Raw genomic sequence first — 17,325 nt, forward strand, 5'->3', positions numbered from 1 at the left:
TCAACACTGGAAGGGGAGGACCAGCATTCCAACCGAGGCAGCGCCTCTGTAAATACAAGGAGAGAGAGGCGAGGAGAGCTCTCCAATTGGGGTGGGGTGGTGGGATGACTGCAATGTGTTTGCGAAGGGAAAGTGGGACTCCTACACTTCATCGGAAGAGCGAAGCCCCCAACCAAGGGCCCCTTTCAAGGAGTCTGGCTTACTGGGCAGGACGTAGCTTTACCCTTAATAGGGTTTTCCGTGTCCGTATAGAAAGGATCTCCCGAAATGGAGCTGCCAACCGACCTAATCAGGCTAGTTTTGAAGAGTGAAAGCAGGTCTAGGAGGAGAAGAAAGAACGAGAACAGAAACCTACCATGGAGACAATGTTGCTGCGTTGGCCCAACTTTGCTAGAGAAAACCCCCATGTAAATCACAAAAAAAACCAGCAGGAAAGGATTGGGTGGGAGAGATGTGTCCCCAAAAAGCCTCAAGGAGAAAGCAAAGCCTGCTGGAAACTCGGACAAAAGGGTATTTGAAGGAGAAGGTTCCTGAAAGACAACCGCATGTCTTGGGCACCAGTCCGGGCTGAAAGGGACAGAGCGGGGGAAGCACGGGGTGCGTCTTTCCGAGGCTGACCAGGAGACAGCAGAGCGGGGTTGGCCCGAGAGGTGGGGGGGGCGCCAGCGGGCGGGGTTAGGCGGCCCGAGTCAGCCGCCGGGGACGGACGCGGGTGGGGCGGGGTGGGGCCTTGTGGGCCCGGGCGGGCGGGGGGCGGAGCCCAGGTGGTGTTGATACACAAAGAGCAGGCACCCGGCGGCTGGGGCCCCGCCCACTGACGCGTCCTCCAAGGCGGCTGCTATAACCCGCTGCTCGCGCCGCTGGCTCCAGAGCCGCGCGAGGCTGCCGTGCTGGAGGGCTTCTCTTGCAGAACCGACAGCAGCTCGACCACGCGTTCCCGTACACTCGCTCCTTTCCCTTCAGACGGCAGACGCCGGACGACTGGGGCGGCAACTTGCCATTTCCTTGTTTAGTTAAAATTGCTTTCCTGCCTCTAGTTGGATTTTCCGTTTTGTTTTTCTTTTTTTTACGATTTTTGTTTGACTGAGAAAAACTCACCGAAGACGTTTGCGTGTTGTTTCCGGGATACAGGAGTCGAGCCTACCGAGGTAATGCGCGCGGGGGCGTCTGCAAAGGGCTCGGGGCCCGGGCGGGAGTGGGGGAGGGGCGTCCGGGAGGGGCCGCGGCGGGAAGGCAGCTGCCGCGGTCGTTTACTCCTGGGGAGGGCTTTTTCGGTGTGCTAGCCAGCCTTCGCTCCCGGTCCGCACCGGGGTCGCGGCCCTCCTCCGGGAGAGGGAGGGGCGCGGGGGCCGCGTGCCCGCCCGGAGCGGAGCCGCATCCTCCTGTTAGGGGGAGGGGAGCCAGCCGGGCCCCGAGGCTCCGTTGCGACAAGTCTTGTGACTGAATTGAATTAATAAAAATAATTACATAAACGGGTCTTGGAATTTGGGGGCGACGGGAGTGGGTTCGGGCTTTTAGTGTAGCGGAGGCCAGGATTGGGGAAGACAAGCGGGAACGTTTGACAATCGGCGATCGATATTGCATCAGTTTCCTTTTCGGGCAGAGGAGGGGCCGGCCGGGCGAAGCGCTCGCGAGCCAAATGCCTGTGGACTGGTGTGCTCGAGGGCACGGGCGTGCGCGTGTAAACAAACCCTCGACGCCTCTGCGCGCCCTCTGCTCCCTTTCTCGGGAGAGGACTCATGTTCGCCCTTTCCGCCCCCTTCGAGTCTGTCTGCTGCTGAGGCATTTCGCCATCTGGGGGCTCCAGGTGTGAAAGGACGAATTACGCGGCATTGCTATTATAAATGCTAGAAAGGGGGAGCTGTGCTCCTGGGCTACATGCAGTGCACACCTAGCCAATGCCTGGGTGGGATGTTTGCCCTGCGTGCCTGTGCATGACCTAGGAGGCTGCGGGAAAAGCAAAACAGAGCCCCCGCACCCCTCCCGTGAAACTTGAGAGAATGGAGAGGGAGAAACACTAAATTCCGTTGGAGAGGGTCATCGGGGTCCGGGGGGGGCGTGGGCCTCCGCAGGCGCAGCGCTGCAGGGGGACCATCTTTGTTCTCCGCGGCTCCGCGGTCTGTACTTTTCCGCCCCTCGGCGCGCGCCCCCGCCCTTCGCGCTCGGCTGGTACTTTTCCACTCGCCTGGCGGGGGATGAATCAGCCTAGCAGCGCCGCCCGGCGGCGTCACGTGACCAGGGCGGGCTCTGCAGTCCTGACGCGCCGCCTCTACCTTCACAGGCAGCCGCGCGGGCCAGTGCATCTCCAAGGACAAAAGGAGCCCAGCGTTACTCGCTGCGCCTGATTCCTCCTGCCGACCAGCATGAAGAAAGCCGAAATGGGAAGGTTCAGTATTTCCCCAGATGAGGACAGCAGCAGCTACAGTTCCAACAGTGACTTCAACTACTCCTACCCCACCAAACAAGCTGCTCTGAAAAGGTGGGAGACGTTGTGTGCTTTTTAAAAAACGGCTTGTGTGCATCGGAGGTTCTTTACCTGAAACTCTTCTGTTGCTTTAAATTACTGTAGCGTTTGGAGAGAGCGTGTAATCTCTGGAAGATTATCCGGTTGTTGCAATGACATGGTGTCGTGTGAAAGTCGACTACTACTTAATACGCATTTAAGTAAAGATGTGTGACAGCTAAACGCGGGGACCGTTTTGTGTTGAAGCATTCCTTTGTATATTTCAATCCAATTTAGGATTTTTTTTTTTCTTTTTTTGTAGCCATTATGCAGATGTAGATCCTGAAAACCAGAACTTTTTACTTGAGTCGAATTTGGGGAAGAAGAAGTATGAAACAGACTTTGTAAGTTAAAAGTAATTTATGTTTCTGTGGCTTTATGGAGTAAAAGAATAGTTTTACTTTTAGATTTCAAATCTAACTTGCCCAAAGCTGGTTTTCTCCATTTAATTATTGTTATATGTTTGGTTATCGTTTTCCCTCTATGTAGCATCCAGGTACTACTTCCTTTGGAATGTCAGTATTTAATCTGAGCAATGCGATTGTGGGCAGTGGAATCCTTGGGCTTTCTTATGCCATGGCTAATACTGGAATTGCTCTTTTTATGTAAGTATGTGTAAGTAGTGAGTCTGCCATGCAGGGCAGTAAATATGATGATACAACATATATTTTGGCTCCAGAGACTGAATTTACAGTTGAAGTAGTTGGCTTAAAAATCATTTGCTTAAAAGTTAAAATATGAGAAATCTGAAAATCTCTTTATTCTGCTACGTAACTGCGTGATATCAAAAAAGCCAATTAGGTAGGAAAAATTAGGACAACTCTTAAAACCGATAATTAAACCAAAAAGTCTTTAAAGTCAAAGGGGATAGTTACAGTTGAATAGGGATTGAATATTTTAAAAGAACTATTGATAAATCCAGGGTAGAATTTTTATTCTGGCAAACTCTGAAGCAAGAAATATTAAAAAGCATGGTATCCTTCAAGTCAGTTTGGTAAATTGACAGTCTCCCCAAGGACCTATGGCTCCTTTTGTACATAAAGAAAACAACTTTTTTTTTTTTTTTTTTAAATATATAGGGTGTGGTGGTATTTGTCTAACCTGGAACATGTTTTTAAGAAAAGTGAGTCATAATTTTCTGGACCCTGAAAAGCAACCCATATGTGATTTTTTAAATTTATTTTTTGTTTTCTTTTTAATATTTATCTCTTCCAGGTCTATGTGATTGCCACAGCAAAAGATGAATATTTTAATAAGTACCTGCTTTGAATTCCCTTTTTTTCCCCCTAGTTGTCCAGTTAGAATTAGTTACTCCTGTGCTTTCCAGCGTAAATACCTAGAATAGAATTTTGGAGCTGTAGAAGACTTTTAGAACAGCAGTTTTTAACCATTTGCGGCGGCGGGGGGGGGGGGATGTCACTGACCTTTGGAGAATGTAAAAGTATCGACCTTATTCCCAGGAGAAAACAAGCATAAAAGAAAAATACATGTGAAGTTTAGTATGCGTTTTCAGTGATGTTTGTATCATAGCAACTAAGATTGGGCTTCTGTGGGCTCCTGGCTAAGGAACTTTCAGTGGAAGATAGTGTGATTTACTATCAGGCAAAGAAACCACATATGCACGTAGCATGGAATTGTCTCTTTGCTACAGATATGTTTTAGTTAACTGACTGGTGCCTTCTATTCAAGTTATTTTTTTCTAGCAGAATAGAATGTTCATGAAAAGAAAAGCAGACCTTCGCAAAGCTCTGCTTCGTGGTGAAATTCCACACTGAAGTTAAGCATGGCTTTGAGCTTTGGAAGCTAGGATTCACTCAGCTTGCTTCATTAGCATGAGGTTTTTTGAGATCTAAGACCAAGAGCCAGGAATTTTTGTAGAAAGGACCCTAGAGTTTCAGAGTTTTTAGTGGGGTACTTGAATGGCATCATTGCTAAATATTTGAAACCCTTCCTAACTCTTAATATAAAAACTGGAGGCAGTTTTTAAATGCTCCCAGTGTGGTTATGGTACAGAATTTACATAAGATAATATGGCACCTTTGTTTCGTAAGAGAAAGCAAAATTCTGATATGTTACCCTTGCACTTTTGAAATTATTTATACTCTAATAGGGTCTATATGTTTGATGATTAGCCATTTAATAAATGGTTAAATAATATTAAGAGTGCTAAAGTGAGTTTTTAAATCCATCAGTATTTTACAACGTATATTTGGAGGTATAGACGTAAATGGTTCAAAAGCCCCATGGCTGCTATCATCTGGTTAAACAACTCTTGTAGCTTACCCTATAAAGTAGACTCAACTTGAGGTTGAAAGTGACCTCAAGGGTTATGAAGTCTATTCATTCCTCATTGTCCTTTCTGTGTAAAAGAAAGGACTGAATTTGTCAACACACTTTGAACATTGTCTTTGATTAAGCCATGCTTTGTCCAGTTAGAGATGAGGCTGATTGTGTCATTTCCACTGCAGATTAGACCCCATGAAACTTTGGGCATTAGAATGGCAGCTTAATGCTACCACCTATGTTTAACTAAGAGACATCAGTTTCTTTGCCAGTACCATATAAGGTACTGTATTCAGTTTGCCAGTAAAGAATTTGGAAAATGTGACTGTCTTCTTGTTTGCAGAGTTTTCTATGAGTTTCCCTGATTTTGATTTGTTGTTGTTCCTTTTAATAAAAAGAAATTTATATTCTTCTTGGCTTGCCTGGGGGGAAGAAAGTATAGCTGGAATGAGAGAGGATGTGTGCCCTAAAGGAAAACGTAGTGACTTAGTAGAGAACCTTTAGTTCCTCTCTGTTCTATTTTTTTTTTTTCTCCTGTTCCATCCAAGCGAAAGTACTGAGGGAGGAGACAGCCCAGTCGGACTGATAGCCTGCTTGTCCTAGCACAGGCATTGTTTAACTGACAATGCTGGGCCTGTCTTCCATACCATGGTATGCAGTGTAGTATATGGTTCCAGTAGTTACTTCTCTGATTTGTGCCCATTTGTTTGTAAAGCTGTGCCTGACACTTAACATGTCAGTATCTTTCCCTCCACTTCCTTTATAGTCCCATTCCTTTGCTTATCTATGTGGTCCAAGTAGTCTCAAGACCTTTCCTGAATCTGTCTCATTTGTATTTCACAAGTAACTGGCAGGTGTTAAAACCATTTTATAGATAAAAGGAACCATACAATGCAGAGAAGTGGCAAGTACACAGCTAATTATCATGGTGCCAGAATCAAAATATAAGTCTTGTAACTCTACCACTGAAAAGTTAGGTTTTCCAGTGTCTCCCAGCACCTTTGGTTCAGTGGGTGGACCCTGTTCTTAACCAGTACTGTAGCGTTATTACCTGAGACATGATGCAGTCACGTTTAGTGCCAGGTAAGAGAACTTGTTGACACTATAGTCAGGAGAGTGAACACCTGTCCTTGGGGGCATTCTGTCTAGTACACAAAATATTAGGACAAGTTCCATATGTAATGTTTAAATAAAGCCAAAAAGAATTGTTTTTAAATATAGACGTGCTTATTTATAACCCCGTGCCTTTTCCTTCTCTCATCAGAATCCTGTTGACATTTGTGTCAATATTTTCCCTGTATTCTGTTCATCTCCTTTTGAAGACTGCCAATGAAGGAGGTATGGTAGCATTTTTGATATTTCTAAAACAGTTATGCCTGTCATGATTTTCTTCCTCTTATAAAATACTTTCTTCCTGCTTCTGTGTTCCTTAAATTACAGGGTCTTTATTATATGAACAACTGGGACATAAGGCATTTGGAATGGTTGGAAAGCTTGCAGCCTCTGGATCCATTACAATGCAGAACATTGGAGGTAAGAATTTTTAAAGGGCGGTTTGGGTAGACTTTTTTGCTCTTTATGTAGCGGAGAGTGGTGACACGTTACTTTTGGTGTCACTTGCCACATTTTGCACTTGTAATGGTATAATTTTGTTTTCCTCCAGCTATGTCAAGCTACCTCTTCATAGTGAAATATGAGTTACCTTTGGTGATCAAGGCATTAATGAACATTGAAGATACAACTGGGTAGGTGCTAAGTAAGGTTACTCCTAAGAAACAATTATAGTCTAAAACGGTTAGATACATTTTTATCAAAGTTGGAATCAAAATGATTATCAGTAAATTATTTTTTATAAATGCTCCTGTTGAAACTGACCAAGAAGTCCTGCCAGAAACTGATTGGAAACTTTGAGAATGAAAGGCCAAAGATAGTACTTATAGGACCAGTTATACTAGTTCTATAACTCTGAATAACAGATTTCTAACCTGCGTGTGAAAACAGGTTTTCTGGAACTACTTACCTTTTCTCTTTATATTTACTGTCCCAAGAAATTATAGTTGAATAACTCATACCCCAACCTAAGTTAGGACTAACATTTTGAATTACATTAAAAATCAATTCCTGTCTGATTTTTGTGAATTTGAAATTTCATATATTTAAAGTGCAGAATACCAGAAAATGTATGGCTATGCTGTACAGACCTTGTCCTTCTAGCGAAGTTATTCATCCGAGTGGACTAACGGGTTTTTATCTAAAGTACACATGAGGAGGGATAATGTACTTCACAGCTTACATGCAGCTCATTATCTCAAAATAGAGAGGTTTGGTTATCTCTGTGGCATTTGAAATTTAGTTTAGTAAGCTGATCTTTAAATATTAGTTTTCTGTGGGGGGGGGGGTCTTTATTGCTGAAGTGAGCAGAGTACAATTGACAGGGCAATTAGAATTTGAAAATAAGTGATTTAAAATGGTGTAGTTGATTACCTAAAAAGGAAAAGGCATTGCTAGAATTCTTAGGAGAGATGCATAACATTTTCTCTTGAGTTCAGAAGGGATCTTTTTACTGTTGGAGTCAAGGTGGGTCAAGGTGTCACAACATACTCTTGGCAACCTGGAATAAGTTCTTGTTTTAGGGGACTGGGTTTTGTTGTTTTGTTTTTGCCTATGTATTTTATCGAAGCGTGAGAAATTCCTTGTTGAAATGTTTAGTAAGTACATTTGCTAACAAATGTCTGAAAGAAACTTGTTATAAAATTTCCTTGTTTCCAGCATCAAAAAAAGTGAGCTAAAGCTATGACGAAGTTGGCACACAGTTTTCTAAAAATGCTTAAAGATAAGATTACTGGCTTAACAATGCCGCTTTGTTCCCTACATTAGTATCAAGCCTTTAAGAAGCATTTTATGTTATGAATCAGCTGGCAGCCTTCCCAGAGCAAACAGTGGGACAAAAGTTACACTGTTTGAGATCCCATCTCTAACCTGAGTGAATATTCATTGAGCGCTCAAAGTTAGAAATTTATTCTGTCTATGTGGGCTTTTTGAATAAGCGATACTCTTTCCAAACCTGTCTTTTTTTAAAGTATAAAACGAGTCTTGTGAAAAGAAATGTATGTTATTCTGAGTATATTTGTGGCTGGTTGTGACCTTGTTTTTCTTTTCTTTAATTCAGATTGTGGTATCTGAACGGTGACTATTTGGTTCTGTTGGTCTCACTGGTGCTTATTCTTCCCTTGTCACTGCTGAGGAATTTAGGTGAGCAAACCCATCTCTAAAGAGAATTGAAATGAGCCTCACCAGCTGGTTGGCTTCCTCTTAATAGAAATTAATAAGAGCTAAAGAGCCCCGAAAACATACCTTTGTGAATTTCAGCATTCAGAACTTGGAGGTCTTTGAAAAATTCTAGCAGGATGGTTACCAAAGGGCCCAAATATTCTGTTGACATTTACAACATCTTGTGCTTTATAAAAATAAAAAAGGATAGTTGTTACTGATTTAGTTACTAACAAGTATTTTTAAGTTATTCTACATCTTACTATTATAAGAATTAGAAATTTGATGTGTCCACACTGAAGTCTTGCAAGCAGAATTGAGTTATATTTGCCCTAAACCTGTTTTAGTAAACAAATACCAATTTTTTTTTCTCCTTACAGGATATTTGGGGTACACCAGTGGCCTTTCCTTGTTGTGTATGATGTTCTTTCTGATTGTGGTAGGTATAATTTTTCTTTAAAGCTAGAGATTCTTTTTCTAAGCCCTGTCACATTATTCAGTCTAACAAATGCAAAATAATGTATTTTCAGGTGATTTGCAAGAAGTTTCAGATTTCTTGTCCTGCAGAAGTTGCTTTTCTAATTAATGAAACAGTAAACAGCACCTTAGCACAGCCAACAGCTTTTGTACCTGATGTGGCTTTTAATATGACTGAAGGTGATTCTTGCCAACCACATTATTTTATCTTCAACTCACAGGTAACTATAATCTTTGTGTCCTCAGAGGAAGATTTTAGGGAAGAAAACAGGGAAAAGACCCACTAGAAATTTTAAAACACTCCCAAGGTAAAGGAAGATCAGGTAATAGCTGCCCTTTAGGAAACATGATTAGCTCATTATTGAGGACTGAGAAGAAGGTGTTGGTTTGTAGCTTAAAATAGATTGAGAGATGAAATGATCATTTGATGTTCATAACTGATACATTTGGAAATGGAGGATATCGATCACACTTAGTGAAAAAATTAGAAGAGTGGGAGCTAATTATGCCAGAAAACATCATTTTGGGCTTTGATTCTAAGATTCATAAATAGAAATACAAGCTGCAGAACTGTGATAACATGAGTTTGTTATATCAGGATATTAAGAAAGGTTTTACGTTTTTTGCAGACTGTCTATGCTGTGCCAATTCTGACCTTTTCATTTGTCTGTCATCCTGCTGTTCTTCCCATTTATGAAGAGCTTAAAGGGTGAGTGCTTTTTACCTACTTGTATATAAATTTATTGGAAAAACTAGAAAAATTTTCAATTACTGCTATAACTGCTGCTAAAGTATGCATCTGTATTTTCCTTTGAATTTGCATAGCCGCAGCCGTAGAAGAATGATGAACGTGTCCAAGATTTCATTTTTTGCTATGTTTCTCATGTACCTGCTTGCTGCCCTCTTTGGATACCTGACGTTTTATGGTAAATAATGTCTAGTTTACAAAATGGAATTGATACTTTTATATGTATACTTCTGTCACTTTAAAAACTTGGCCCGTTTTGGTATATTTCATATTTGTGATGAACGATTGAATTTAGAGCTTAGAATTTCCTGTAGCGTATATTGAGTCAGTGACTTCTAGAATCCACGTTCCCAATTCTACCATTAGCCATTCGATGGCATTTTTTACGTGATGTGCTTGCATTTAGGTTCAGCCTGACTCTCCTCTCCCACCCCCTTCAGATTAATACAGCACACACACACACACTGTAAGCCAAACCATGGGATTTAGCTATTTAGCTCCTGTTGTTTTTAATGGGGGTCATGTGGCTAAATCTCTCCTTGGTATTTAGAAACTTTTTTTCAATGTTATTTTAACCACATTAACCCTAATTCCAAATTAATCTTATTAACCTCTTAGTTTGTGGTCGTTTTGTGAGGAGCTAATAACTTCGGTGCAAACTTTCCCGTTAAGTTAGATTTTCTAACTAATCTTCAAAGAGGACAGCACACTTGAAGCTTTTTTTTTTCTTGGTCTTTCTCTGTAGAACACGTTGAGTCAGAATTGCTTCATACCTACTCTTCCGTCATGAGAGCTGATATTCTGCTTCTCGTCGTCCGTTTGGCTGTGTTGGTGGCTGTCACCCTGACAGTACCTGTAGTTATTTTCCCAGTAAGTAACCTTTCAGTAGGAATGAATTGTGAAACATGAAGATTTGTGTGATTTCTATGTTTTGGGAGAAGGGAAACACTGCTACAGCAGTATCGAGTTGATGCAGGTTTTTGCAGGTTTTTTGTTTTTTTTTAATGTTTCATACATCTTTAAAACATATCCTGGGACATTTTTTTCCATAATTGAAGACACAGGGATCTTTCTAGTGTTCAGATATTTAGAAAACAGCAATTGAGGAGGGGTACAATTTTAGTATTTAAATAGCTGCTAGTTGATATATATATCCTGTTGTTTGGGGTTTGTTTTTTTCATTAATTAAATCTCCAGTTTTTATTTATCCACTTATTTTTGCAGATCCGGAGTTCCATAACTCACTTGCTGTGTGCAACCAAAGATTTCAGTTGGTGGCGTCATAGTATCATTACAGTGTCTATCTTGGCATTTACCAATTTACTTGTCATCTTTGTACCAACTATTAGGGATATCTTTGGTTTCATTGGTAAGTTTTAGGAAGTATCAAAGTTGCTTGAAATATCAGGGATTTTAATGTTTATAAAATGAATAACAAGTGATTCTTAAGAACTGGTAAATGTTCTTTTACAGGTGCATCTGCAGCTGCTATGTTAATTTTTATTCTTCCATCTGCCTTTTATATCAAGTTAGTGAAGAAAGAACCTATGAAGTCTGTACAGAAGATTGGGGTGAGTGAGAGATTATGACTGGAGAAATAATAATAATCTCATGCCAGAAGTTCCTCAACTGATTTTAATTTTAGTCTCCTAAATGTCGTTTATTGTAGTTTCATTTTAAGTTTCTAGTAAACAAATATATCTGTAACTGTGTACTTCACAGATGGAAGATTGGGAGAGGAGGTGAGAGATGGTTTGCCATCTAATATGTATGCTTAAGTTAACTGCAAGAAAGTTATTAGATATTTTAGAAATAGGAATAGAGATAGAGTGTAAAGTAAAGATAATACAGACTCAACTTTCAACGTTATTTAACCAGTATTTGTTGGACTGCCTACTGTGTGACCAGCACTTAAACGGGCCTGGAGTATATAAAAGAGAAATAATGGGGTATTTAGTCAAATGAGACTAACCATTTTCAAAGCAAAGCTTGGGGGTTAGGGAGGGGGCTACTATTACACTTTAGAGTATAATAACGACTGATTTTACAAAGAATATGGTATGTTAACCACAAATGATCCTGGTGGGGATATTTAGGAGAAAGACTGCATTTCAGTCCTTATTCGCCACTACTGTTGTAGTCTGAGTAAAATACTAGAGTTGATTGTGAACCAACAACTATCATCTTATTTCACGTAAAATATGTAGTGCAGTAACTGAAGGGGGTAAGATTAGGAGTAGACCTACTCATGTCTCTCAGAAAAACCTCCAGCTTCAACTCAGGCTGCATTTTTAAGATGACTTGGATTTGATTTTGTAAGTTAAATTTTTTTCCTTCTAAAAAATGTAAAAATCCCAGTCCAGTTCTATTATATGAAATAATTTATTTAGCAAAGAAAATTGTTTACCCTTTCATTTCATACAAAGGAATGAAAAGGGAAAGTTTGAGAAGGTTTCAAAGATACAGTTACTTAGTACTCTATAGATAACCCCTTGATCACTCACTTAAGACAGTTTAACTATCTTTAGCAAGGTAAAACTGTAGTTCTGTGAAGTATTATGGACATGCTTTTAGTAATTATAAGCCCATTTTTAAAAGTAGAAGGAGGGGGCTTCCCTGGTGGCGCAATGGTTGAGAGTCCGCCTGCCGATGCAGGGGACGTGGGTTCGTGCCCCGGTCCGGGAGGATCCCACATGCCACGGAGCAGCTGGGCCCGTGAGCCATGGCCGCTGAGCCTGCGCGCCCGGAGTCTGCTCCGCAACGGCAGAGGCCACAACAGTGAGAGGCCCGTGTACAGCAAAAAAAAAAAAAAGAGGAATATTTAGCATATGTTTTGTTGCTTGCTGATCAGTTTTCTCTGTGTGCTCATTGCAGGCTCTGTTCTTCCTGTTAAGTGGCGTAGTGGTGATGACCGGAAGCATGACCTTGATTGTGTTGGATTGGGTCCACAATGCCTCCGGAGGTGGCCATTAACCAGCAGCACCACTAAAACTCGATAGTGCATTTGATGCCAGTGTTGAGTCAACTCTCAGCTACTATGAAATTTCACCTAATTTTTCAGTTTCACTTCCTTTTGAAGTGCAGATTCCTCGCTGGTTCTTCTGAGTGCAGAATAAGTGAACTCTTCGTTTGTTTTGTTTTGTTTTTAAAGAAACTATTCTGTATGATAGAAATGGATATTAACAACAAAACCACGAGTCTCGGGTTAAGGGAAGTGACAATTTTATTCCATTCCAGAGAATGGACGAACTCTTAACTTTAATCAAGCCACATGTTTGGCTGTGTCATTGTTTAACTTGGATATTTTATGATTTTACTTGAATGTGCCTAATGGAACCATTCGATGTGAGAAAACAATTCATCTTAATTTACAGCAAAGTATTGAAATAACCATTGGGAAAAATACTATTATTTTTTTGTACCAAAAATATTTAAAGACCTCAGAAGCGCTGTTCTTTAAAAATTGCTTTTTTTGAACTTTATCCAAAAGCAGTTGTCAGTGAATTCTGTTAAAAAATAATTCATTGTTATTTAAAAACAAATACTAGTATTATGAAATGATTTGCCTTTTTGTAGGCATACTAAGCCAAATACTTTTTTTACCCAAAATAATTTTTAGAGAAAATGATGTAATGAAACATTGTACCATGAATAGGAGCGTAGTTTTTATTTCCATTCAGACTTCACCATGAAAGGATAATTGGTTGATTGTGGCTATACCAAATCAGATGAGCTCTCATCATCACCTTTCTTCTCTGTCCCCAAATAATTTGGTTCATTTACACTCTGAAATATTTATGGCTTCAATCTGTTAGAATGGAGGATAATGCAGATATTTTCTATGGGAAATAAAATAACTAATTTTGAGGTACCAAATAGTGCAATTGGGTAAAACAGGGTTTATTCAGTTGCATCTGCCTCCAGAGTTGTGTTAACAGCTCTGGGTTTTTTTTTTGGGCCAGCCCTTTTTTGGCATTGCTTCCAGCAGTGGAAAATGGGCATTTGATGGCTGTAGGCCAAAACTATTCTACCCAGAGAGTACAACTTTTCAAAATGCTCCTGGAAGTGTGAATTACTTGACAGTGTATGGTTTAGTTGTGTTCATGTTTTGTCTACAGTAGAGGTCTAATCCATAGGTTACACCAATATTTGGTATAATATAAGTTCTCTTCGTATAGGCCACTGGGTTTCTCATGCAGTAAGCTTTTTAAAAAACTCATGTGCACTGGATTGTCATCTCATTCTTGTACAACATAGAATTTACTTGTTTACATCCAACAAATGGTTAGCTAGGGAAAACAGTGCAACCTGAGTGTAACTATTGGTCCGACTGCATGATCACCCTTCCTATTTTAATCCCAGTTAGAAGTGAAAAAATTATTTGGCTTTAAGAGCACATTTATTGTACGTCATGGTGTATGGTGAATATATTATTAAATAATGTGGTACTTTGCTCATCAGGCATAATGTCTAAAATCTAATATACATAATTCCATTTAGTGGTTGGGGGAAGCAAATAATGGAATCATTAATTGGTCACCTGGCTATAAGGTTGTTCTCCTGAACTAAACATTTCTAGTTTTAGGCAAGGGCCAGAAATGTGGCAGACATGATTTTTGTTATGCATTCTTGTATTATATGTGACTAAATTACAGACAAGATGTGTCTGTAATCAAAGACCCTTGTGGAACTGGAAGACGTCTTGTAGTGCTACATTGGGTGAAACCAATGGTCCGTTTTTGTTTGTTTCTACGAAAATTAAAGTGGGGACCATCTCGAAAGGCAGTGAGAAGACAGATTCTACAGCACTGCTTTCATTCAGTTGGGCTTTTGGCACTCCATTCGACTCCAGAACCTCACCTCTAGCTCAGACCAAGAATTGGCACTTCTGGTTGGATTCCTGGAAAGAATTGCTCGTTGTGTATCTTAAGACTTGGCCAGGGAATACCAAGTAAAGAGTTGTTCTCTACAGTTTACATCCTTTCTTATGGGAGAAAATACCATGGCAACCAGGAAGAAATGAAAAAAAAAAAAATTCTCACGGCAAATCGATGTGGGAGGCTCCTCCAATCTCCTGGCTGTTTGAGGTTCAAAATCAACTGCCGAGGGTAAATTACATTGCATGATTTTCTTGGAGCCATCTCGTCTACCTGGAGGTTCCTAAACAGTGAATTCCCAGTAATGAGCAGTCTTCAGTATTAAAACCACTGTCGTGTCACCTCATTTTGCATTACTGTCTTCCGTGGATGTTTCAGTTATAACTGTAATGTTATTTATAGAACAGCATTAATCCATTAAAGCTAACCTATTTTTCAATATTTATGATAATCTTATGTACATACATTGTCTGTCCATATGTATTTGTAAATAGGTTGTATATAATGTCAGGTTTGGGTCTTGGGTTCAAATGTATATATTCCTATAAGTTTCTTAACTGCATTTTGATGAATTCACATTATGTATCTATAAGAATTGTCCCAAAAGTACCTGTACAGAGATTTCAATAAACAAATTGTGTAAACACTAAAAATTTAAAATACTGTTTAAATTGTATTTGCAATAAACAGACTGGCTGAACATCACATTTTTTTCATGAAAACTTGGTGCAAGTTCAGATCTCTTATTTAAATTTTAAACAAGGTCTAAATTTTCAAAATGCAGTAGTTATCAAAATGATCTAGTGTAATAAAATCAAATATGATCTAGTGTGATTTAAGACCTTTGAGAACTTGGGTATGTTAAGCTTTCTGTATATAATGTAAATATCCCCGCTGTACTGTTAGAGGCCAACAATTCCAGTATGACTTGTTGGCAAAGAGTGCTACACCGTTTCAATGAAACATCCTATGTTTGTTTTAACTGAACTAAAATAAATACATGCTTAATCCTGAGTAGCGGTGTTTTATTTAAAGTAATGATAAGTCGTGTCTGGTGTGTTTTGTAAGCACAGCAACCTAGCACTTAGTAGGGTTCCATATGTTAGTGATTATAATGAAGAGGATGGTCAGAAAGTTTAAGTTGCTTTTAAGTTCCTAGTGATGATAACCAAGTGTGAGGAGGAATGAAAAAAAGGCTTGGCATCTGGAAGACCCAGGCTTGGGCCTGCTCTAAGCAGTGCATCAGAATCACGTCTGGGGAGCTTTTTTAAAATGCGGCTTTCTGGGGACTTCCCTGGCGGTCCAGTGGTTAAGACTCTATGCTTCCACTGCAGGGAACACGAGTTTGATCCCCGGTTGTGGAAATATCCCGCGTGCTGCTGGGCTCAGCCAAAGAAAAAGAGGGCAGTGTTCTGGAGCACTTGTGTATGTAGTCTGATTCCATAGGTTTGGAGAGCACCTTTTCTCCCAGAAAGCTACTCGAGTGATTTCTGATGCACAAATACAGTAAGAAACAGGCCTGGGAAGAAGTCGGGTGAGTTCAGCCTTTGTGGAGTAGTCCCAGCAAAGGAGAGGAAGTGCTAATGGCTGGAGAGGAATCAGACCAGCTGAGGGTTACCTGAGAGATGGACACTTGGGAGGAACGTTACTAAGATACACAGGGGAGCTCAGGTATGGCCTGCTGGTAGTCTTAAAAACTTAGGGCTTAAAAAGTGAAACAGCCAAAGCTGAAACAGAGAGGAAGGTACCTCAGAACAGGTGTGCTGGGGAGTGGTTCCAAAGGCAAGGGAACCTTAATGCAAGAAATTTATATCCATTTACTATCAATGTTCAAAAGGGAAAGAATTATTTGTGACTAGAAAGTACAGCAGTTTGCAACAAGTCTCAAGAACAAAAGACTGGTAGAGTTTTTATGCATTCATCTGAGAAGCTTTCATTGAACACCTGTGTGCAACTAACATGCCCATGGGAAAGAGGCTAGGGTAATGTGTCAGACTCAGGTTTTAACAGAATCCATACGGTTCTCAGTTAAGCCGTTTTTTAAAACATACTGAAGTGAACCCAGGATGCCAAGTTATTGATCTGAAATTTAAAATACATATTTGGCAGATGGGTCCCTTGGGATAAAAATTCAGTCCTACAACCAGAGAGCCAGATACTTCCAGTAAGCCTGAGGAATAGCCAAGGAACATCTCGGAAGAACCAGGGCTGATTCTCAACTTGGAAGTGCTCTTACCTAGAGAATTGGCTTAGTTAGGTTTCTGGTAACAAAGTAAAGAAGATCCATTTAAATTAGCTTAAGCAAAAACGGTGGCTGAGGGAGAGATCTTTTTAGGAGGAGATTGGGGTACCTCAGAAAATTACAAGTTAAACAGGCTAGATTTATTCTAGAGACCTCAGTGACAGGTGTGGAGACTTCACTATGGGGCTCTACAGTTAGATTCCGAGCACTTTCTTCAGCCAGCCTCTCGAGATAAACATTGGCTAATGATGGATCCTGCTCTCTAGTCAGGTGGGCAGGTGATACAGCACACCACGGCTGTGAGACCCACCCCTAAGTTTGGGAAAATAGTTCTCACGGGAAGAGTCCTGTATCCTGGGAAACACCTCAGTTCCAGGCAAACTGGGATGGTTGGTCTAATAAAACAGCCCAGAGATACTGATAAACTGTTTCTTTGGATTTCCTTTTCCAATATAATTGTCGAATGAATAAATATGCCCTTCACAGCATAGTTTTGGTGAGGCTCAAAATTTCAGCAAAAATGTACTAAATGCTTGCAAAATAAATACAGCTAGTACCATGAAATTAAACACTCAGACTTCAAAGGTAAAGTTCAGTCGTCTTTAACAAGAGGGCTCCAACCGGAAGGCTTTCTTGCCTAGCCTGTGATCTACCTCCAGGTACCAGAAGCCATCTTTAACCTCTACCACATATAAGTGGGTCTGTGGCTGTGACATCCTTTTCCAAATCCCAGCCAAATTTGGTAGTCCCCCCTCGCAGTGTGAGGGAAACATTAACACAGCAAGCCTGATTGCTCACTACTTATGTCTTCGAGGGAATCATGAGTGACCGCTGGCCAGCTCCTGGGAATGCTGCCCTCAGAATGTTCGTTATGTAAGTGACTGACGATTTTGTTATATACACTTGAAGCAACATATCATCCTCT

At 40.6% G+C, this 17,325-nt stretch overlaps 1 protein-coding gene across 2 annotated transcripts; it reads left to right on the forward strand.

Moving 5' to 3' along the window:
* The first annotated feature begins 881 nt into the window (after positions 1-881).
* SLC38A2 (solute carrier family 38 member 2) lies at positions 882-15,172 on the forward strand. Of its 2 annotated transcripts, XM_065886966.1 has the most exons (16): positions 882-1,148; positions 2,282-2,479; positions 2,766-2,847; positions 2,993-3,108; positions 6,051-6,124; positions 6,227-6,319; positions 6,450-6,531; positions 7,956-8,038; positions 8,437-8,495; positions 8,587-8,754; positions 9,163-9,242; positions 9,359-9,459; positions 10,027-10,151; positions 10,506-10,650; positions 10,755-10,852; positions 12,156-15,172. In XM_065886966.1, exons 2-16 carry the CDS (start codon positions 2,364-2,366, stop codon positions 12,252-12,254), a joined length of 1,521 nt encoding a protein of 506 aa, XP_065743038.1. In that variant the 5' UTR covers positions 882-1,148; positions 2,282-2,363; the 3' UTR covers positions 12,255-15,172. The 2 variants fall into 2 exon arrangements, with proteins under 2 accessions (XP_065743038.1, XP_065743039.1); XM_065886967.1 differs by lacking the exons at positions 882-1,148; positions 2,282-2,479; positions 2,993-3,108 and having other exon boundaries at positions 2,834-2,847; positions 12,156-12,254.
* The last annotated feature ends 2,153 nt before the right edge of the window (positions 15,173-17,325 follow it).

Source organism: Phocoena phocoena, chromosome 11, assembly GCF_963924675.1.
Source record: "Phocoena phocoena chromosome 11, mPhoPho1.1, whole genome shotgun sequence".
In the NCBI taxonomy this organism is placed as follows: Eukaryota; Metazoa; Chordata; class Mammalia; order Artiodactyla; family Phocoenidae; genus Phocoena; species Phocoena phocoena.

Excerpts from the sequence above, each read along its gene's own strand:
- SLC38A2 (XM_065886966.1), top strand. The coding sequence starts at position 2,364 with ATGAAGAAAGCCGAAATGGGAAGGTTCAGTATTTCCCCAGATGAGGAC. Across the intron at positions 6,532-7,955 it reads AACATTGAAGATACAACTGG|ATTGTGGTATCTGAACGGTG; the intron begins GTAGGTGCTAAG and ends TCTTTAATTCAG. Across the intron at positions 9,243-9,358 it reads ATTTATGAAGAGCTTAAAGG|CCGCAGCCGTAGAAGAATGA; the intron begins GTGAGTGCTTTT and ends GAATTTGCATAG.